The sequence below is a fragment of the Mauremys reevesii genome, linkage group 2, assembly GCF_016161935.1.
Source record: "Mauremys reevesii isolate NIE-2019 linkage group 2, ASM1616193v1, whole genome shotgun sequence".
In the NCBI taxonomy this organism is placed as follows: domain Eukaryota; kingdom Metazoa; phylum Chordata; order Testudines; family Geoemydidae; genus Mauremys; species Mauremys reevesii.
The window spans coordinates 54,167,123-54,191,154 of NC_052624.1; the positions used below are offsets into that span (position 1 = coordinate 54,167,123).

Sequence of the window (24,032 nt, forward strand, 5' to 3'; positions counted from 1 at the left end):
AAGCCAACTTTGTATAATACAGAACTATAAAATTAAAAGGGATGTTCGATGTCATAGGTATTAAAAATCCCTAGCCATTTTCAATCACATTCTCAAAGTTACTGATGTGGTAAACAATTCCATTTTCCAGTTCTCTCTGAAAAGTATATAAATTATTGATAAAATATGATTTTCCCCTCTTTTTAAATCTGATGCATCATTTTATTTTTTTACTGGGGGGAGGGATAGCTCAGTAGTTTAAGCATTGGCCTGCTAAACCCAGGGTTGTGAGTTCAATCCTTGAGGGAGCCACTTGGTCCTGCTAGTGAAGGCAGGGGGCTGGACTCAATTACCTTTCAAGATCCCTTCCAATTCTAGGAGATAGGATATCTCCATTAGTGCTTTCATAACCCAAGAGGTTATATAAATAAATGTGGAGAGGTAGCATGGTTATACAAAATAATAGGATGTTTCTTCATTATAAAAATTACACTTCAAGAAAAACATCCTTCTTAAAAACCACAAGTTTATAAGGAGCAGTTCCTTTAGGATCCATACAGTCATTGGCCCCTCCTCCCACATTTATGTAGTACCATCCTTCTCCAATAGTGAAGACACAGAAATTAACACATTTTCGCCCATTAACTTCATCACTGGTACCTGCCTGAATGTGTGGGTCTCTAAGGGCACATCTTCACTGGCAATGTTAACATGGCTTGTGTAATCGCGGCATAGCTCTCCCAGGACTCAAAAAAAAAAAACCCACCCCCCCACCCAAGGGGAATAGCTACCAGTGGTAGGAGCGCAGTTTGTCTGTTCCATTTTACTTTTGCTCCTCTCCATGTCTCACAGCACATGGAAGTGTAGAGCTCAGAGAAATTTATTGTTCCATTATATGAGGATTTATGCAAGCGACGCCAACTAGTATTAACAAGAGTTAGACTGACAGAGACTCCTGTATTGAACAGATGCCACAAGGCTCTAATAGCCATATAGCTTTAGCTATATCCAGATATTAAGCATACATAACTCCTGCTGACTTAAATGGGATTTCTATATGCAGAACAAGATATGGCCATTAGACGAATTTTGCTCCCCTGTGGAATTTTTTTCTTTAATGACAAATAATAAGAGTTTTTGATCATGGCATATAACATTTAATATCTGACAGTTACACATTTGTACACAATAGGTAATTTTATTGGGGCTAAATGGACTGGCATTGGATCCAAACTGTCCCAGAGGGAGGTAAAATAACTCCTGGAGTTCTCCCGTTTGCTTGTTGTAGCATTCGGTGTAGGGACATGTAATGGCATGTCTACACTGAAAGAAAAAGGTGTGTTCTGTGTCAAGTTGTCTGATGACTGAGCGCTAACCTCAAGGCAGACTTATAAACCAGGGCACAAATCCCAAAGTGGCTGTGAGTTCTATACTTAGATTTCACCAACCAAGTATCAGGTGTGAACTCCTCAGCCACCACAACAGCCTTAACATGGAGTCATATGGGCTCTCCTATCTTGCCACCCAGGCAAGCCTGCCTTTGTGATAAATGATCTCTTACACCAAAAATCACAAGAATATTCAGGTTACTCCCATTCCTAAAGGGCCAGTCACTTACCCCAGGTCAAGTCCACCTTAGATCTCTCACCAAAGGCAACACTTGTAGCCAATCCTATATTAAACTAACTAAAGATTTATTAACTGGGAAAAAGAAATGAGACTTATTCACAAGGTTAAAGCGGGCAAGCATACATACTAACAAATGAATTTCAGTTTTAGGTTCCAAAAAGTAATAAAAGTCGTTGTAAAGCGCAAGCTCTATATGTCCTTTAGGACTAACTTACTTATGCTTAGAAACATTGCCCTCTCCAAACATACCTTACGAGGGAGAGGGCAGAGGAAAAACTTGTTAGTTGTCTCTTGCTCACCCGAGCACAAAAGCTACTATTGTGGGTAGGCTGCAGAAGAGGCTGGACAATAAGGTCCCTCACTCTTCACCAACTCACTGTCCTTGTAAAGGGGATTAGGTACAATCTAGTGCTTCAGAATTCATCTTTAACACAAATAATTTTTAAGATATCATCATACTCCCTTGGTTGTTTCTTTTTTCAAAACTGTATGTAGTATTTCAACAAGCCCCTTTGCAATCATTGTCATGTAAATGGAAAATGGAAGTCATTACACATTCCATCCCATTTTCATGAAATATATGTTTATTTCAGTAAGTAAGGTAATTCCAAGTATAATTAGGATAACGATGTTAAAATACAATTTTCAGTTAAGTGCTTGTTTAATTATACATTAACCTGCCTGTTCTCCAGTTGATGCCAAGCATATACAGTATAAGTGGCATTAACCTAGTGATGGTGATAGCATTTTTTTAAAACAGTATATGGGTCCAATACTTGAAAAATGTTGTGATGTCACAGGGTCTACGTGCACTACTATGCACAGACTTAGCGCTCTCAGAAGTACACATTAGTAAAGCTGGAGCACTAGTCACAGCTGTAGTTAAGATTGACTAAGTATTTCCAATATAAGCCCAATTTTTAAATCATTCTTAAATTTCCACTTTGGGCAGAGCCTAGGTCTGGAAAAGATGCAAAAGTTATTCTATGGTTTTGGAGTATGAAGAGAGCTAATAAAATAGACATTACCCATTAAAACAGAAGTTGAAAGTATTTTTGTTTGTTTTTGTTTTTTTAAACTGTTCTAGTATGGAAATGGATAGGGGTAGAAAGTGGAAATTTATTATGGAAATTGCCCTTACTGAGCATTGAATTTGAGTATTAGGGTGAATGGGTTCTCCCAGCATTTCCTGAATTAAATATTTAGGGTGGTTTTTTTTAAATAAAATTATGGAATATATTTAAAAGGTTTTAGCTACAAATGTAAATGTTATTATCTACCACATAGTAGAAACCTAATTCTGGCCCATTGTGGTGCAGGTCTTAGCACAGCAAAATCAGAGTTAGTGTATGCCCATACATAGACTGCTCCTTGCATATTTGAGCACTGCTCCTTGGGAACAATCTATGTATGGGCACACAATAATTGTGATTTTGCTGAGTTAATATGCACCAAAATGAGCTAGAACTGGATTCCTACTATGTGGCAGATAATGACATTGGCATTTGTAACTAAAAATATTTTCAATATATTCCTGCTAGGAACATAAATCACATATGCAGGATAAGATGCATAATTGCCATTACCACACCAATGCACAGACCACGCACACACACCCATGTCATCACTCTAGGAGCACACACAGAGTGACATGTCTGCTGGTTTTGCTGGTGCCAGATAATGTATTAGAAACTCTGGCTCATAAGTTCCCTCTTCAGAGGTGTTTTCTATTACATGCCCATGCGAATATAGCTGCCAGAATTTTGGCCTGTGTGTTTCCAAATAAAAAAAATAAATACTGGTTACCTGCCTTTTGTAACTGTTGTTCTTCGAGATGTGTTGATCATGTCGATTCCATTCTAGGTGTGTGTGCACCCACGTGCACAGCTGTCGGAGACTTTTGCCTTAGCAGTATCCATAGGGTCGGCTCTGGTGTTCCTTTGAGTGCCACACTCATATATCGGTATATTAGGTGCCGTCGATCTCTCAGTTCCTTCTTGCTGGAAACTCCAACAGAGAAGTAGGAGGGTGGGTAATGGAATGGACATGATCAACAAATATCGAACAACAACAGTTACAAACGGTAGGTAACTGTTTCTTCTTCGAGTTCTTGCTCATATCAATTCTATTCTAGGTGACTCACAACCAGTATCCTTGGAGGTGGGCTTGGAGTCCAAAGTCTTAATGGCTTGCAGTACTGCTCTACCGAAGCCAGCATTGTCCTGGGCCTGCTGAGTAAGAGCATAATGGAACGTGAACATGTGGACAGACAACCAGGTGGCCACCCTACAGATGTCCTGGATAGGCACTTGGGCCAGGAAAGCTGCCGAAGAGACCTGGATCCTGGTCAAGTGGGCAGTTACAATTGCAGGAGGTGGCACCTTTGCCTGATCATAGCAGCAGTGAATGCAGGCAGTAATCCAAGAAGAAATTCTTTGAGTGGACACTGGAAGACCTTTTATTCTGTTGGCCACCGTGATGAACAATTGCGTCAACTTGCGTAACGGCTTTGTTCTTTCAATGTAGAAGGCTAACGCCCTCCTGACATCTAAGGAACGCAGCCAACGCTCCTCCGCCGACTTATGTAGCTCTGGAAAAAAGACAGGTAAGTAAATGTCGTGGCCCATATGAAACTGTGAAACCACCTTTGGCAGGAACGCCACGTGTGAATGCAACTGGACCTTGTCTTTGTAAAAGACTGTATAGGACAGTTCTGAGGTGAGCACCCTAATCTCAGAGACCTGGTGGGTAGATGTTACTGCAACCAGGAATGCAACCTTTCAGGACAGGAGAAGGAGAGAGCAGGAAGCCAGAGGCTCAAAGGGGGGGTCCCGTGAGCTGTGACAGCATGAGATTCAGGTCCCACAGAGGAACGGGATCCCTGATGTGTGGGTAAAGGCACTCGAGGCCCTTAAGAAACATAGCAGTCATATCCCGAGCAAAATCTGACCTACCCTCAAATGGCGGATGGAAGGCCTAGATAGCAGCTAAGTGGACCTTGATAGACAAAAGGGATAGGCCTTGGAGCTTGAGATGTAGAAGGTAGTCCAGGATTAACTGCAGCGAGGCTCACTCTGGCCGAATGCCTTTATCTGAAGTCCAGCAGGTGAACCGCTTCCATTTGGCCACATAGGTTGCTCTGGTGGAGGGCTTTCTGCTGCCCTATAGAACCTGTTGGACACCTGCCGAGCACTGCTGCTCCTCCACATTTAACCACGCAGTAGCCAAGCCCATCAGGTGAAGTGCCGCCAGGTTTGGACTGCTGTGGTTCTGGGACAGCAAGTCCAGCCTGAGCGGTAGCTGCAATGGAGCAGCCACCAAGAGGTTCAGAACTGTGCCGAACCAGTGCTGGTGTGGCCAAGCTGGTGCTATGAGGATTACTTTCACCTTGTCCTGCTTTACCTTCATGAGGATCCTGTGGATCAATGGTACTGGGGAAGAAGGTGTACAACAGAGCCCCTGACCATGGAAGCAGAAAGGCGTCCGACAGGAGGAGGGCCCTCAAGCGAATATCCTGCTCCTTTTGCATTCTAGGGTGAAAGTTTTTACAGATTTTACACTTGTCCTTTCTATGGGACTTCCCCAGGCACTTCAAATAGCTGTCGTGGAGGACACTAATAGGCATCAGCCTGCTGCATGACAAGCATGGTTTGAAGCGGGAGAGTGGGATATGCCCTGCTCCGGGGCGAAGTTCCAGCCGGGACTCTAACTGCAAAACTAACTTAACACTTAACGTAATCACTAATTAAGTACCTACAAACGATATACAAAGAAGATAGACAATGGCTGTAAAGAACCACTAATGCTCTTGCGATGGAAGACTGGGAGCTCCAATAAACCGTCATTGGTGGTAAGAAGGAACTGAGAGGGCGCAGGGTCAGTAGTGCCTAATATACCGATGCATGAGCACGGCACTCAAGGGGGCTCTGCAGCTGACCCTATCGATAACACTAAAGAAAAAGTCTCCGACAACTGTGCACGTGGGCGCAAACACACCTAGAATGGAATCGACATGAGCAAGCACTCAAAGAAGAACAAAGCTTCATAATGTTTAACGTAAATGGTTTGTCTCCTCAGAGAAGTCAATTCAACAGGATGCACTAGAGTAGGATGGAAAAATCTGCATAGTTCCAGTGATGCATGGTTCTGAGGGCTAGTCATACCACAACCCTATGCCTGAATTATGTTTATGCAAAAAAGTGTCATTGCATGAAATCATGCATTACAATAACATGAGAAATGAGAAAGTAACAAATGATGTAGATTATAAGGTCTGATCTCAGTGGTGCTGGTTTAAATCAGGAGTTACCTGATCAACCTCTGTGGATTTACAACATGATCTGTTTAATTCAGAGAAGAATCTGGCCAGTAGTAATTATTTAAGTACATGAAATTTATAGTGTTCAGCAGGAAAGGCAGAGTTGCTACACTAATACACAACTTAATTAATCTATCCCCAATGAACAGCGGTAGCTATGTCAGTGGGAGAACCTTATTCATACCCCTGAGTGACATAAATTATACCGACATAAGTGGTAGTGTAGACATACCCTAAGTGTTAACACAAATACAATTATCATGTGCATACATAAAGGGGAGAACACACTGTTTGCCATGGAGACAGCTGGAAATTACAATTACCATGGAGGACTGAGAAAGGGGGATATATACGGTTTTAGAATAACTGTATGAATGAAAGGGATTAAGCTGATAACAGCAGAAGCTCAGACTGTTTCAAACCATTCCGCTGCCTGTGAAGACAGTGCCAAAATCCAGCGATAGCTTGAGTTTGGATAAATTTTAATTTAATTTCATTTTGATAAAATTCTTGAAAAATTTCATATTATAAAAGCATGTTATTACAGCCATATTACCTTGCTTACTAACTGTAATGAAATTTTCTTTACAGTGAAACCTGCATAGATGCTCCAAATTTTTCAGCCTTTTTCAGTGACAGATTTGCTACCTCTGATTTTTAATGAAAAATAAATATACAAATAAGGTATGTGAATAATTATATTTCTTCCTCATGCCTTGAAAATTGCTAAGAGTTACAAGTTGGCAAATCACTCTCAGTATTCGATCTTGTAAGTGATTGATTTTCTGGGAGCTTTAAATACTCTGGGCCCAAGTTACCATTGTCCTGCACTTTGTATGGTAATTTATACCAATGCAAAGTGAGCGTAAAATGTTACCACTTTGATTTGGCAGTAATTTACATCCACTTTGCACTAGTGTAAAACAATTTACAAGGTGTAGGGCAGTGATGAATCTGGCCCTTTACCCAGTGATGAGCTGCCAAAATCTTAACAACCGGTTCCCTATAAAAAGTTCTGATTTAAGGGGGGGAGGGGCCGGGGCAGGGGGAGACATACTCATGGGGCCGGGGGCCCCTGCAGGGCCTGGAGCAAATTGCCCCACTTGCCCCCTCGGCAGCCCTAGAGCTTGCAACCCCCTCCCCCCTTACCTTGCCGGCAGCTCAAAGCAGCAGGACAACTCCGGAGCTCAGCTGAGCTGCCCAGCTGGTGCCGGTGGCTGGCCGTGCTGCAGCTGGGGGGAAGCGGGGGAAGGGCCGGGGGAGCCTCAGCCTCCCCAGCTGGGAATCCTGGGAGCAACAGGATGGTCCGGCCCGTGGAGCGGAGTTCTTTGCCCACTCCCTGGCCCTTTAACAACCGGTTCTCCATAGAGGTCTAATTTTAGCAACCAGTTCTTGAGAACCTGTGGGAACCGGCTCCAGCTCACCACTGCCTTTACCCCCTTGCTTTGGTTCCCTTCACATTCAGAAATATATCCACTTCAAAGCAGTGGGGCTATGTTAATCTGATCCAACTACGGTTGTGCTTTTTATGATATTTTCTAAGACAAATGATTGTATTTGAAATAGATAGTAAAAGGGGTGACTTACAAGGTGAGTATGAAAGATATGAGTGACGCCATCTGCCCAATAGTGATGTTCCAGGGTGATGCCAGAAAAGATGGTTTCTGGTTTATGTTACTAAAAAGGGCCCCAGGTCACATCCAATGGTTGGCCAATGACTAAGTATTATGATTGGAGGGAGTGTTTTTCGTATATTGTTTTACTAGGGAAATACTTAAGTATCACCTACATACCATTGCACAAGTGCAGAACTGCAGCACAAAGCCATCATCATGAAAACAGAAAGGGATGGACTATATTGTACAATAGAATGAAAAACAGAAAAGCAACAATTAAATATATATTGGGAAAATACTTTAATCAGTATTTCCTAATTCAACCTGAATAAACTTTAATTCAATTAAATGAATTTAGAGATTCTACCAAAGTCTGGTCACTACCTGTAATTTCACAGACAATGTCCATTAGAGGAAAAACCAGTAGGCCTACCACATATCTGAACAGAAAATACAGAGGCTTGTAGAATTGCCTACAAGCACTGAACAGTGCTTTTTCAGCCAACAGATATTAACCAGACATCATAATACAGTTCCAGAGAAACATCTGTTTAGTGTCTTCAGCTTTCTCATTTTATAGAAGAAATGTTCCAAAATTAGGGATGGATTTTTCTAAAGAATGCAAATTTATGAAACTATGAGGCAGAATGAGAAAAAAAAAATTCCCCTGCTGACATCTTCCAACCATTCCCAAAAGCATTCTAAAAAAAATAATAATTGTATCATAATCTTGCAAGATGTTCATGTTCTCTAAGAATCCTAAAGTTTTCTTCATTTATTATTAGTAAGAAATAAACAATGCTGCAAGATGCGAGAAAAATATCAGTAATATCTTACAAGTATGTCAAAGGCTCTTTACAAACACATAATGTGACAGTTATTTGACACACATATTATCTGTCACAGTTCAGGGCAACTGCACCTGTATTCCTCTTCTGTAGTCCAGAAGAGCACCCACTCTAGGCTCCCGGCTCCGACCTCAGAGTTCATCTCTTTGGCAGAGACCCTCATCTCTCTCCCTTCTGATTGGGGTATTTCCAGGATGAACAGTTCCCTGTCTACATGGTGATAACCTCTAGCAAGGCAAAATGCTTAAATGGCCAACATCTGCACTGTCCTTTTTCTTCACAGATTAACAACAGTGTATTTGCCAGCAGTTAAGTTACCACACAGCCCTTTATAAGAGAACACATTTATTCTTAAGGTGAGGCATTACAAAGAACACACATTAAAAACAATAAGAGAACCTACATACATACTTAAAAGCCTGTCAGAGATCACCCCCTCACTCCAACAAGGTTGATTAATCCTTCAAACCCCAGCACAAGGGTTTTTTTCCTGTGGCCACACATTCATCACAGCTTCAGCTCAGAACAGGCACCCTTATGAGCCTGAGTCACTCTTTTATCCTGTTCGGGTCTTTGAAGCCACCATGAATAGGTAATCAGCCAAACAAAGGTCCTCCACCCTCAGGGTGAAGCTTCAAAAAGCTCAGTTCTTGCATAACCAAGGGCGATTCATTTGCATTCACTAGAGATTTTCTGGGAAACCGATTTAAAATTAAGAGTTCACTTATGGTTTAGGCCATTGTTCAAGCCCATTGTTCAAGAGATTCCTCTGAAGCTCACAACACTTCCCAACATTTACATGAGCCAAGTATTTTAGATACATTACATATACTCCGCCAGAGAAGTAGATCGCATCATGGAACAGGCCCCCACAATTATGCCAAGAGAACTTGCTTCAATACAGAAATAACCCTTCTCCCCTCCAACTGCACAACCCTACTTGTCACCTATCACCCCACACCAAAACCCATATAGGGTATCAAACAGCTATAACCTATATGCAATAGGGACCCCTTTCTGAAAGAAATCTTTCCTGAACCCCCTCTTCTGGCCTTCAAACAATCCCCCCAAACTTTCCAAGCTCATCATCACAAACAAGCTCCCTATAGACCAAGACACATTGATTCAAATGTAAAACCTGTAGATATATCTCCACTGATACTATGATAAAAAAAAACCTCCCACAACACAACTTTCAAAATCCATGGGTCTTACAAGTGCCTGTCATAACCATAGGCGCCGACTCCATGGGTGCTCCGGGGCTGGAGCACCCATGGGAAAAAATTGGTGCACCCCAGCTCACCTCCGCCTCCGCCCCTGAGCACGCCACATTCTGCTTCTCCCCCTAGCTCCCAGAACTTCTCACTGCAAAACAGCTGTTTTGCTGTGGCAAGCAGTGGCGGGGGCGATGATGAGGGGGAATGCGGCACACTCGGGGAAGAGGTGGGGCCAGGTTGGGTTGGGGATTTGGGGAAGGGGTCCAATAGGGGCAGGGACGGGGCGGAGACTTTGGGGAAGGGATTGGAATGGGTGGGGGCAGGAGCGGAGTTGGGGCAGGGGGAGCACGAGCACCCACCGGCACCAGGAAAAGTTGGCACCTATGGTCATAACCTGTGGCATACCTCATCCTGTGCAGTAAATGCCCCAGTAACAACTACACCTCTACGCCGATATAACGCTGTTCTTGGAAGACAAAAAAATCTCAGCATGTTTAGGTGAGACCATGTTATATCAAACTTGCTTTGCCCCCCCCCCCACCCCATTCTTTGTCCCCTGACCGCCCCCTCCAGAGACCCACGTTCCTAATCACCCCCAGGACCCCACCCCCTACTCAACCGCCCTGTCCCCTGACTGCTCTGACCCCTATCCCCCCCCACACCACTCCAACAGGCACTCACCGGCAGCGGTGGAAAGCGGAGCAGCCCGGCCCCAGTCTGCTCCACTCCACCAGCTCCCAGCTGCGGCGCTCCGCTTCCCACCATCAGTGAGTGTGGGGAGGTTTGGGAAAGGATGACCTCCCGCACTCACCTACAGTGGGACACGGAGCAATGCAGCCCCAGCCCACTCCGCTTTCCTTGCCCTGGCCCCAGCCGTGTCGCTGGGGGGCGGCTGGGGAAAGGTCCTGCACTCACCGGTGGCAGGAAGTCTGGGAGCTGGCGGAGTGAAGCTGGCTGGGGCTGGGCTGCTCTGCTTCCCGCTGCCGGTGAGTGTGGGGAGGTTGGGGAAAAGGACAGCCCCAGTACTCACCTGTGCTGGGAAGGGAGCACTGCGGCTGGGAACTGGTGGAGTGGAGCGGGCTGGGGCCAGGCTGCTCCGCTTCTGCCACTGCTGGTGAGTGCGGGGGGATCCCTTCTCCTAAGCCCCCTCTCCCGAGCCACATGGCTGGGGCCGGGGCCGGGCATAGGAAGCAGAGTGGGCTGCTCCCGGTCCTCCGCTAATCCCCCGGGCCACTCTGGGACTGTGGGGCCCACAAAAGTGCCCTCGCATGGCTCGTGCCCCCCAGACCCCGGGGGGGGTGAAGCTCCTGAATGTCCCCAAGACCCTCTGCCCCTTATCCAACCCCTCAGCCCCAGCCTGGCCCAGCACCCTTAACACGCTGCTCAGAGCAGCATGTCAGAGCTTTACCGCGTTGCGTGCGAACCCGCGTTAAATCAGGTCGCATTATATCAGGGTAGAGGTGTACATGGGTGAAACCAGACAATCACTACACTCTCAAATTTCACACAGGAAAATGATAAAGGACAAAAACACACCACATCACCTGTCGGTGAACACTTTCCACAAAGCGATCACTCTGTAATTGACCATCAATCCTTATATTCAAAGGAAACCTGCGGAACACTTTCAAAAACGAGCCCAGGAGCTTAAATTCATAACTTTGCTAGACACTAAAAAATCATGAACTGAATAGAGACACCAGCTGACTTGGGCTCGTGGGACTCAGGCTGAGGGGCTGTTTCACTGCACTGACTTTTGGGCTTGGCCTGGAACCTGGGCTCTAGAACCCTGTGAGGCAGGAGCGGCGCCAGGGTTTCTGGCGCCCTAGGCAGAATTCGGGGGGTGACATTTTGTGCGCTCCCCACAGGGCACGCGGGAGCTTCCGGTTCCACTCCCATCGCGCAGCCGAAGAAGGACCCTCCGCCGAAATGCCGCAGGCGACAGCAGCAGTCATTGAGCTGCTCAATTGACTGCCGCTGTTTTCCACGGCACGTCGGCAGAAGGTCCTTCTTCGGCAGCGTGACGGGAGCGGAACCGGAAGCTCCCGTGTGCCCTATGGGGAGCGCACAAAATGCCCCCCCTCAAATCCTGGCGCCCTAGGCGACCGCCTAGAGTCGCCTAATGGAAGCTCCGGCCCTGCTGTGAGGTGGGAGAGTCTCAGAGCTCAGGCTGCAGCCCAAGCCCGGAAATAATAAATCAGGGGTCAGCAACCTCTGGCACGCGGCTCACCTGGGTAAACACCCTGGTGGGCTGGGACAGTTTGTTTACCTGCTGCATCGGCAGGTTTGTCAGCCCGTGGCTCCCACTGGCCGTGGTTCGCCCTACCAGCGGGAAAGCGATGTGGGAGAGGGATGTGCTCGCCGCCAGGGTACTTACCATAGCGAGCTACGTGCCAGAGGTTGCCAACCCCTGTAATAAATAAAATAAGCCCTACACAGGAATGAAATAACCCCGAAGCCCAAACCCCACAAGCTGGAGTCACCTGGCCTGGGCCAGCTGCGAGTGTCTTGTTGCTGTGTAGACATACCCTCTGTGTACATTGCCCCAAAGAACAGCTCTGTGTAAGCTCAAAATCTTGTCTCTCTCATGAACAGAAGTTAGTCTAATAAAAGGTATTACCTGACCCATCATCTCTCATAGAATTCCACAATAACACAAACATTTACATTTTTAATACAATCAACTCCTAAAATATTTAAATTCAATTCAGTAAGGTTTGACTGAATTAAATAAGGTTTGCCCAGTATCTCTCATGGTATCATTTTTGTCATAATTATCAAATTGTCAAAATTACCATAATTATCACAGTACCATTCTTGCTTAACCCCCTAACTTTTGTGTCACACACAGCATGTATGACAAAATGTCCAACAGTGTACAACATGTACCACACACATCACTGGACATCAGCAATACCAGGAGGGATGAGCTGGAGTGCCAATGAGAAGTGCAATCAGAAAAGTAACAAATACTTTCCTCATGGATTGTATTTTCTAAATGGACAACCAACCTAATTCTCAATTACTGAGGGACAATCTTCACTCATTGATATATTTTGCTTTCCACAATCAAATCTCCATACAACTTTTCATGTGTGATGTACCCGAGTATTCGGAGTCTAATATCTAAACTGTGTTGTTAAATCTATCCACCTACATTTGGGTTATCCTGTATCTTGGAGTGAAAGCAGTGGCATTTTGCAAACACCAATAACTCCAATGAAACTGCTGCAGTCATCAGTTAAGTATTTTAAAACAATAATACAGGAGTATTATAACAATAACAATACCCCTTTATGCCACGGTGACCATATAATGTCTTTCTAGTGCACTCTGCCACAAATTATTCTGTATTGTTTAAAAGTTAATTGTCATTTATTTTATTTAATAATTAGTATTATTGTAGCTGGCCACTCTTCAGCTGTATCACTCCTGAGATGGTAAAGATTTGATCAGTACAAAAATCTGTCCGTCTGAAGCAAATGTATGGGCAATTGAAGATAGTGTCATGACACTCCAGCCTTTGGAAGTTTGATACATTCTTTTCTGTATGCTCAAATGTAAATAGATTTAATCCAACAGACACCACATGCAAACATCATGCAGGTGCTTGTCCTGCGAAAGCTTGCTTGTCCTGCTAGGACAGTATCCTTCTTTTTCCTCCCTGTACTCCCTTATGACTACCTCCTGTACTGGTATCTGGGGAAGGAGGGGGAAGGACAAGAGAAATCTAAAGTGTATCTATTCAGGACAGGTGTGCTTTGGCCTATAAAGAATTTTGTTACAGTAGAACCTCAGAGTTACAAACTGACCAGTCAACCACACACCTCATTTGGAACCGGAAGTATGCAATCAAGCAGCAGCAGAGAAAACACACACACATACAGTACTGTGTTAAACATAAACTACTAAAAAATTAAGGGGAAGCAGCATTTTACTTCTGCCTAGTAAAGTTTAAAAGCTGTATTAAGTCAATGTTCAGTTGTAAACTTTTGAAAAAACAACCATAACATTTTGTTCAGCATTACAAACATTCCAGTTACAAACAACATCTATTCCCAAGGTGTTTGTAACTCTAAGGGCATGGCTACACTGGAAACTTCAAAGAGTTGCTGTGGGAATGCTCCCACGGTGGCACTTTGAAGTGTGAGTGTGGTCAGGCACGAGCACTGGGAGAGAGCTCTCCCAGCGCTCCTGGTAATCCACCACCATGAGGGGATTAGCTCCCAGAGCTCGGAGCCAGTTTACACTAGCGCTTTAAAGCGCTCCGACTTGCTGCGCTCAGGGGGGTGATTTTTCACCCCCCTGAGCCAGCAAGTTAGAGCGCTATAAAATGTAACTGTAGACAAGCCCTAAGGTTCTACTGTATTAGTAAAGTATCAGAGGGGTAGCCGTGTTAGTCTGGTTCTGTAGAAGCAGCAAAGAATCCTGTGGCACCTTATAGACTAACAGACGTTTTGCAGCATGAGCTTTCGTGGGTGAATACCCACTTCTTCGGATGCAAGTAAAGTAAAATATTAGTATTAGTATTAGTAAAATAATTTCTAGCTATATAGTATGAAGAGCTATACAGTATGGAATCAAATGTTATTTCTACTTTCTTATGTGCTACTTACAAGGTTCTTTCACACCAGGCTGTCTTATCAGGAGCACTGTGCTGCATACCACTGGGTCTAATAAACAAAGTAATTAGCTTTGGAGCCACTGCTCACTCCTTCCTCTAAAGGGATTTTTATACTGTGAATGTCATTATTTTGTTATATGCAGTGTTGTAGTTGTGTTGTTGTAACCATCTTGGCCCCAGGACTTGCAGAAGAGTTCTGTGTAAGCCAGAAAGCTTGTCTCACCAACAGAAATTGGTCTAAATAGAATACATTACCTCACCAATCTTCTCTCTCTATCATTTTGTTAATTATACAATATAAACACTCGCAAAAGTGTGTTGTGATGAACATGACCACAAACCTCTGATGTGTTTTACATTACACCATCTTGGAACTGGAGTGATGGAATATTAGATATCACTATAGAATTTTCTTATAATAATAAAAAGTTACAGCTTGTAACAAAATATATTTTATATGAATATTCTTGGATACACAAAAAAAGAGGACAATATCTGCCCTGAAGAACACCTTGTTTCTCATGGTTTCTTGCAGCAAGCAATTTCACAGAAAAACTGCTTTTCAATTGATGTTTCAGCATATCAATTTAACAACTGTCCCACATTATCCATCAGAGAAGACTGATACAAACTGACTTGCTGTAACCCATAATCAAGTCCAAAACAAAGACTGTGCTTTTTCTCATTATACTTGTGAGCTCAGAAATGCTTCACCTTTAAAAATTCATCAATAGCCATACAAAAAAAATCAATAGCTATCTGAATGAATCTTGCTTCCAACGAAGTGTTTATCTCACTTTTATTTTAAAGTGAATCACTAAACAGTACTTTGAAATACTGTAACATAAAAAGGGATAATGTTTATCCTGCCTCTTAACATCAATATCACCATCCACAATTGCTACTATATTCATATATTGTTTCCATTATGATCCTGATTTTGGAGAGGCTTAGCATTTCAATCATTTCAGCTTCTCACTTATAAAATCTTGTGTGCACATAAAATCATTTAAAAATAAGTCATATGTCAGTCACAAGTCAGTTTGTAACCCAGGCTGGTGGAAGCCAGAGCTGCCAGACCAGGGTTTCTACTACACACAGACACTTAGCATGACCTGCATTCTGGTAAACTGAGAGTAGCCCAACGGAGAGTGGGAGCTACAACAGCAAAGCATTGTAAGGCACCCTGGGTTAGAGAGGCAGGCAGTGACAATCTCTCATTGGTCTAGATTGCACCCCAGAATGTGACAGATACTAACTAGTTACTACAAGGGTGCACAAACTATGGCCTGGGGGCCGCATCCAGACCTTCAGACATTTTAATCTGGGCATCAAGCTCCCGCCAGGGAGCGGGGTTCGGGGCTTGCCCTGCACCCGTGCTCCAGCCAGAGAGCGGGACTGTGGGATTGCCTGGCTCCACGCAGCTCCCGGAAGCAGCGGCATGTCCGCTCTCCGGCTCCTACACATAGGGGCAGCCAATGGGCTCCGCACACTGATCGCGACCCATGCACCACCCCCACAGCTCCCACTGGCCAGGAACCATGGCCAATGGGAGCTGCAGGGGTGGCGTCTGCAGACAGGGCAGCGCACAGAGCCGCCTGGCCACGCCTCCACATAAGAGATGGAAGGGGGTCATGACACTGCTTCCGGGAGCTGCTTGAGGTAAGCACCACCCAGAGCCTGCACCCCTGACCCCCTCCCGCACCCCAACCCCTTGCCCCAGCCCTGATCCCTCTCCTGCCCTCTGAACCCCTCGATCCCAGCCCAGAGCACCCTCTTGCACCCCCAACCCCTCATCCCTACTCCAGAGCCCACAGCCCCAGCCAGAACCCCTCCCCACACGCCCCAACCCCACCCCACCCGGAGCCCCTTCCCACACCCCGAACTCCTCATTTCTGGCCCTACCCCAGACCCTGCACTCCCAGCCAGAGCACTCACCCCCTCCCACACGCCAACACTCAATTTCGTGAGCAATCATGGCCCCCCCATACAATTTCCATGCCAAGATGTGGCCCTCAGGCCAAAAAGTTTGCCCACCCTGAGTTAGTATGTAATATTTGCTGGCTGACCAGTTCTCTAGTAGTTGGAAAGCTGAGGAACATAATGTTCTGGAATCCCTTCCTGCCACTGTTAGCATAGGCTCTTCAAACATATTGCTGCTTGAGCTGTTATTGTATAATAAACCAATTACATGGAGCATTCACTCGCTCTTCTCATGGTTTCATATCCCAGATAAAATCTTTCGTTTACTGTTTTGGGGTCTGGGACATGGATGAACTTGGTATAAATGAAAGCTAAGGAAGAGCTGCAGTGGAGTTTTAGAGGTCAGGAACAGTGTTTGACTGCACTACTCAATCTTCCTCACAGACACTTTGTTCCTGAATATAAATCCTGATTTTTAACGTTCCTATACCAAGCACTGAGCCTCTCTGGAGCAGTGGCTACTAACTGTGTTGCACTGGATATGGTTTTGCTATGTGGAAAATAAATGCTCTTTGGCTATTAGAGGAGATTACAAAACTCATTTTCAATTGTGAACTAAGCAGGATTTACAAACCTTAGAATCACATTGTCTCTGGTCCTCACACAGATGTACAGAGGGAAGACACAAGCAGCTGTCAACCTCTAAATTCATCTAGTTAGCTATCTACTGTAGTGTGGATATATTTTGTTGTTTTAGACTCTGAGCACAACAGGGTAATGTTATTATAGAGCTAATTACACTAAAGTTTATATTCTACTCAAATTCTGAAACTTGGATAGTTCATGGGACTAATTGGCTTTGTATCACACCAGTGTACATGTCAATGACACAGTATGATCATTAAAAGATTATGTGACTATATTAATGATTCTCAAAAAATAACATTTCCAAGAGCTTACTAGAAACTACACATTATCTTGTGGCTGATTACCCTGATTACCCTACCTCAATTTTCCAGGTTGCTCTTAATTACACGATTAGCAAAATTTTGGACAGTCACGCTGACACAAGTTAAATTCGCCTAATGAAAAACAGCATGCTGTCTTAGTATGAATACACCTTGTTCTCAGCTTCAAATTCTAATACATTACCTGAGAGAGTGGCCACATGAAATATTTACCAATATATGAATGTTTCAGCGGAACCCTGCAAATAATCACTGTTTATATTAGTAATAATAAAAAATCTAATAAAGAAAGATTACTTACTTGATTAAGAATGTCTTGTTTCTGTAGTGCATGCAAAGAAAGAGAGAACACACATATTAATGCAGTATATATAGTAACACTCAGACTCTGTTTTTATAATAGGACTATTTTAGTTGAAAATTTAGTTTTGTAGATAAACAGGTTTGAAAGAGAACAAACACATTCCATTATTTTATGTTAGCATAGTTGTTAAAAATGTGTCTAGTCTTGATTAGTTAGACAGTGCAAGCATTTGATTTTTAACCATGCAATGATAGATATCCAAGGAAAAAAACAACGAAAATAATGTCTTGAAACTTTCATCATCAGCTCAGTGTACTCTGTGTAAGTTACCTGTTGTCAACAATGGATGTCAGCAACAAATGTTGCTGAACCAGTTCTGAGCAGTTTAACTGCAAGCGCAGAGAAAGATAAACTCTGGTGATGAAATGCTGCGTTTCCTATCATTTGTACAATAAGTAAATCAAAACAGTGCTTTGGAAGAAGGGACTGTATTCACTTTTTCCATTTATTCACAAATGCTCAAAACTACTTCAGAGTAAAACTTACCATTCTCTATTTATCTATAAAAGATATGTTCTGGATATGAATTATATCAAATGCCCCAAAACCTAGTTAACACCGAATTAAGATTACTGGTGCCTCACGCTCTTCCAGAATGTTGAGTTCAGCTAATCTCAAATCTTTAAAAACCAGAAAATATAGAATTAAGGTACATGCCATTGAAACCTTAACTCTGCCCCCCTGCAGCTGGTAATTTCCAATGAAAAATATCTGCATACACTTCAGTATTGTGTTAAGTGTTCCTGTATTGAATAGTGGAGGGATTAGCTGGAGAAGCTTGGAAGAGCTGTAATTGTGATAGGAGGAGAGCTGGAGCACCCCTTCCTATTTGTTTATGATAAAGGAAAGACATGCTTATGTACCAATCAGAGATCCAATATGCCTTACTGCAGCGCTGAGTTCTGTTGGTTGTGTCAGTAGCAGTGAGTAAGGGGTTTCTTGCCATGAAAATGACTGTCAGTGAGGCAGGATAGGAGAGTAGTCTGTGGGTTTAATGATGGGTAAGTAAAAATACAGTGCTAGACAGACTCCTGGGGATAAGGGCAAAAGGGTTGTACAAAGGGATTTTTCTAATATCGGGGGTGTTCCTCTGGTGTAGGCTCAGTATTTGAGTACACAGCAGGTGTAGGCAGCTCCTGTTCAATGCACCTCACCTAAACATAAGTTTGCCTCACCAAAGAGAAGTTGTTAGATCTGTTTTACAGCGATCATGTGCCCTATTCCTCGAGTGTGCTGCACTAACTACAGGGGCAGAGGTTTTGTATGTGTTTTATGGCCATGCTGGGCCAATGCTCAAACGGAGGTAAGGACACATTTGTACGTACCTTAGCTTTGTATTTCCTAGTTTTCAGAAGTTTGTTTACATTACGTTCATGGGTGCTGGAAGGCCTGAAAGAGTGAGGGACCAAGCCCCCCATCCCTCAATGGCCTGACCCTCCCAGAGCCCCAGCCCCTCCCATCAGCTTCACCTCCTGGAGCCCCTACCCCCTCCCGCCAGCACCCCCTACCAGAGCACCTGCCCTTCCCATCAGGTTCACCCTACTGGAGCCCCTGCTCCCTCCCACCAGCCTCATCTTCCCAGAGTCCCTGCTTCCCCCCGCCCAACACACACAAACAGACACACTCCTTACCTTACTCTCCCTGATGACCAGCCTGAAACCCTCGAGGGATGGGCCCTTCCTGCTTCCCAGACCCAGCAGGTCCCCAACACCAAGAGGAGCCTCTGTTGCAGTTTTATTAGCCAACAGATGAGGTCCCAACTGCCAGCATGTGGCTCATTGCAGACCAGGACTAGGGTTGCCAACTTTCTAATTGCACAAAACCAAACACCCTTGCCCCGCCCAGCCCCTTCTCTGAGGCCCCACCCTCACTCACTCCATCCCCCCTCCCTCCATCACTCGCTCTCTCCCACCCTCACTCACTTTCACCCGGCTGTGGCAGACAGTTGGTGTGCAGGAGGGGATGACAGCTCCAGCAGGAGGTGCAGGCTCCAGGGTGGGGCCAGAAATGAGGGGTTCAGGATGTAGGATGGAGTTCAGGGCTGGAGCAGAAGTATGGGAGGGGGTGAGGGCTCCGGCTGGGGGTGTGGGCTCTGGGGTGGGGCCAGGGATGAGGGGTTTGGGATGCAGGAGGGAGCTCCAGGTTGGGGCGGAGGGGTTTGGAGTTCAGGAGGGAGCTCAGGGCTGGGATAGGGGGTTGGGATGCGGGAAGGGGTGAGGGCTTTAGGTCGGGGTGTGGACTCTGGGGTGGGGCCAGGGATGAGGTGTTTGAGGTGCAGGATGGGGCTCAGGGTTGGGGCAGGGTGTTGGGTTTCAGACTCTGGCTGGGGCCGTGGATGAGAGGCATGGGGTGCAGGAGAGGGCTTAGGGCTGGGGGTTACGGTGCAGGCTCTGGGAGAGAGTTAGGGTGTGGGAGGAGTTTCCGACCTGGGGCAGGGCATTGAGGGGCAGGAGGGGGTTTGGCGTGTGGGCTCCAGCCAGGCAGCATTTACCTCAGGCGGCTCCCAGTCGGTGGTGCAGCAGGGCTAAGGCAGACTCCCTGCCTACCCTGACTCCGTGCAGCTCCTGGAAGTGGCCAGCATGTCCGGCTCCTAGGCAGAGATGCAGTCAAGGTGCTCTGCGCACAGGCGCCACCTGCGCCTGCAGGCACCACCCCCACTCCAAATACCACCCCCACAGCTCCTGTTGGCCATAGCTCCCTGTCAATGGAAGCTGCAGAGCTGGTGCTTGGGGTGGGGGCAGCACACAGAGTCCCCTGGCCTCTGCACATAGGAGCCAGACAGGCCACCACTTCTGGGAGTTGCGCAGAGCCAAGGCAAGCAAGGAGCCTGCCTTAGCCCCATTTCACTGCTGACCGGAATTTGAATGGCCCCGTCAGCAGTGCTGACCGGAGCCACCAGGGTCTCTTTTCAACTGGGCGTTGCAGTTGAAAACACGATGCCTGGCAACGCTAATCGGGACCCGGATGCTGTCAACTGGATCATGTCATGATGCGCTCCCTCCCAGCCAGGTTTTAAAGAGGATTGGAGGGAAGGGGGGGCAGCAATGGCCCTTCAGGCACTGGAACTTTTATAGAACTGTAGGGGCCAAGGCCAAAGCGCCGGAGGAGTTGTACTTAAACATATGCACTTTCTGCAGGATATTTCTTTTGTTAGAAAGCAGAACGCATGGCCCTCCCACTTTTAAAAGTGGAGGGAGCCCCCTGACTGCCCCAGTTCCAGCACCAGTGATTACCTTTCCTTTTTTAATTTCCCATTTTTCAGAGATTTAAGTTTAACTGACTTCAATATTCTGGAAGGACACAGGACAGCATTGGGCAACCTTAACTCTGTATTAACAAAGATTTGGGGAATTTAATTTCCATGGCTTTTCAATAAGTAATTTATCAAAACCCCTACGTACCACTGACCAGCTCTCTTTCTCCTCTGCCACTGACTCTTTAGCAACAATTACCCTGGCCAGAGAATGCACTGGCTGCATGTTGGTCCCATCACTGCCTCTGCATCATTATATCTCAGATCTCTCTGCCTGTCTAGTACAGCCTGGTTTTTCCTTCTGAACTGTCCTCCCCAAGAAGAGGCAGGCATCAACATGAGACCCACAGGCAGAGCAGAGAATGTGGGAACAAGTAGGGAGTGAGTGAGGATATTTTTTGGAGGGTGAACAGACATTGTGGGTGATGTGAGAGGAAGGATGGTCCAGGATAAGGACATGGGACTTAGGAGACCCAGGTTTAATTCTTTGCTATGCGACAGACTCCCTGTGTGACCTCAGTCAAGTCAATTAGACACTCTGTATCTCAGTTTCCTATATGTAAAAGTGGGGATGACAGCACCTCCCTACCTCATCTGGGTCTTGTAAGTGTAAATACATTAAAGATTGTGAGACGCTCAGATGCTATAGTAATAGGGCCATATTAGTACCTATCATTGTTTGATTGATGGATGTGGGGGATGAGAGAGACAGAGCTGAAGACCCCACAACAGCCTCCACTGCACCGCTCTGACCCCTTCTTTCCACTTCACCCTCTTCTGCAGTTTCCACACCACCCCTCACCTACTCTGACTCATATAGTCCTACTAACTGCTGAGATATCACTACTCCACTACTACTGCCCCAGTCCCTCCAACATGCCCGTTATTCCAAGCCACCCCCATGCACACCTACTATGCCAAACCCCCTCATCTCCCGCCACACACACCAGCTGCTTTGAATACCCCCTACACACACACACACACACACACACCCCAACTCCATCTTGCCACTTCATGCTACCAGGAGTGGCCATAGGGAGGTGGGAAAGTGGTGAATCTGTGAGGAGTGCATGTACCAGCTGAAGACAGAAAGGATCAGGAGAAGGGAGTTGCAGAGTCACTACCCCAAAAATCTGGGACAAGCATATGGGAAGACACTCTACACATTCATCTGCAGCATAGAAGGCTTACGGTGTGTATACATTGCAATAAAACATCCGCAGCTGGCCCAGGTCAGCTGACTCAGGCTCGTGTGGCTATAAAATTGCAGGGTAGATGTTCGGGCTTGAGCTGGAGCCTGGGCTCTAGGACCCTGAGAGCAGGGGAGGATCACAGTACATTACAATTTTATACCCAGCCTGAGCTGAGTCAGCTGACCTGGGCCAGCCACCAGTCTTTTATTGCAGAGTAAACATAACCTCAGAGAGCTGAAGTGGCCATTTCATGTTAATGACATGTTCTCAGCTAAATGAGAACACCCCAGGGAGATCAATACAGCTTTAAACAATATCTCTGAGACACGTGAACTGCTCTATTAATCTCAGTGGGTGTTCTTATTCCTCTCCCCAGTGACTGCACTGGTGAGCCCGTGCTGTGCACCAAACATGCCCATTCGCAGCCCCTCACCTTAGTGTTAGCACTGGGTGCAAGTTCCAAGAATGCCTGTTCTCAGCTTCCCACACAGAGGGACTAGGCTCCTCCAGACCCCAGCTCACATGGGGGGCAGAGAGGGGCCCCACCAGGGAATAGATACCTTGTAAAGTAGCTTTACTAAGGTAAATGTCCCCAAAAGTATAAACTCCCCTTGACACAGGTGGATAGTAGCAACACACTTACCTATTGCTCTCACATTTCTAACAAAGGCAGGACCTCAAGCTCACAGTTCATAGGTGCAGCTTAGGTTCAATGGCCACAGCACATCCCCTTGAGCCACACAATTCCTGAATCAGCCTGCCTTGAAACAGTCTTGTTACAACAGAACCCTGGTCTTGCTATACATAAACATTTCCTTGTCTTTGGCTCCATCTACTTTCTTAACTTAACCTTGACTATTTCTTCAATATAGCTCTTCTAAAAGGCCAGTGGGTGCCATGCACTAGCTGAGATAAATCCTGAATAACTGAGATGAGTTTTAGGGGCTCATCCCCTAATGAGTCTAAAAGGCTGCTCCAAACTATGCTGGCTGACAATGACTACGGTGAGATTGAAATGAGAGCTGGGAATCAATGGTCTTTACAGAAGCCTCAATCACATTCCATACACCAAAAGCAGGAAGAGGGAGTGACATAGGAGCTGCTACAATCAGGTCCATGACACTGGAGGGTCCCCCCACCTACATTGGATAACCCTCTGATGGCCAAGTTCATTATCTCCATTGCTGCACTAACTTCCCAATCTGACCACTCTGCACAGGTTTATGTGACTCTACAAGGTGAAAGACAATAAAGCAACAAGACCCCATGATTTCAAAACTTAGTTTTGAACGTCAAAAAGATCATAATTGTACTGGAGCAATCTGATTATTAGAGTGGCATATAGTGAAGAATTGCACTAGAACAGCACTAGAGTGGAATACAGCGTTAAACCCACAGGACAAGGAAAAGTCTGGAACATGAGATTGTTTAGGCACTTTTATCTCCATAAATATAGCACACTACAAAGTTTCATAGCATAGCTCCAGGCATAAAAATAATGCAGATTCAAGATAATCAGTCACGGACAACTCATTGCTCTACATCAGTGGTTCTCAACCCGCTGGCCACTTGTGGCCCAATCAGCACACAGTTGCGACCCATGTGACATCCTCATGGCCATACAGGTAGTGTGTGTATATATATATATATATATATATATATATATAGTGTGCATGTGGCCCATAATGATAAATAGGTTGAGAACCACTGCTCCACAGATCCAGAGGTCAGGTAAAATTACTTATTATTGTATTTTACCACCACAATTTAAAGTATCACACGAGATCTCAAAGTTCAAGGGGCTTTAGCTGGTTTACTTGCCAATGTTTAATATATACAATACAAAGTAATATATGGGAATTGATTAACAACACAAAGTTTACTTAGTACAAGTGCTCTCATATTATGAATTCCATATAAGTCTGAGAAAAATGTGCCAAGGAGGAAAATAATATTGAGCTAATTAGCTATTTTAATATACATTATATGGATGTGCTAAACAGCATTATCTGGCTTTATTCCATAGGTTTAAATAGAAAAATACTCTTAAAGATAAACAGAAATGCTTTTTCTTAAATATATATTTATTTTAAATACTGA

The 24,032-nt window shown here is 45.2% G+C and overlaps 1 protein-coding gene across 2 annotated transcripts in view; it reads right to left on the reverse strand.

Moving 5' to 3' along the window:
* DGKB (diacylglycerol kinase beta) overlaps positions 1–24,032 on the reverse strand; it is a 474,599-nt gene that overhangs the window by 400,138 nt on the left and 50,429 nt on the right. For both annotated transcript variants that reach the window (XM_039523585.1, XM_039523584.1), the window contains exon 3: positions 17,424–17,444. In XM_039523585.1, coding sequence (XP_039379519.1) covers positions 17,424–17,444 — 21 coding nt within the window. The remainder of the gene's footprint in view (positions 1–17,423; positions 17,445–24,032) is intronic.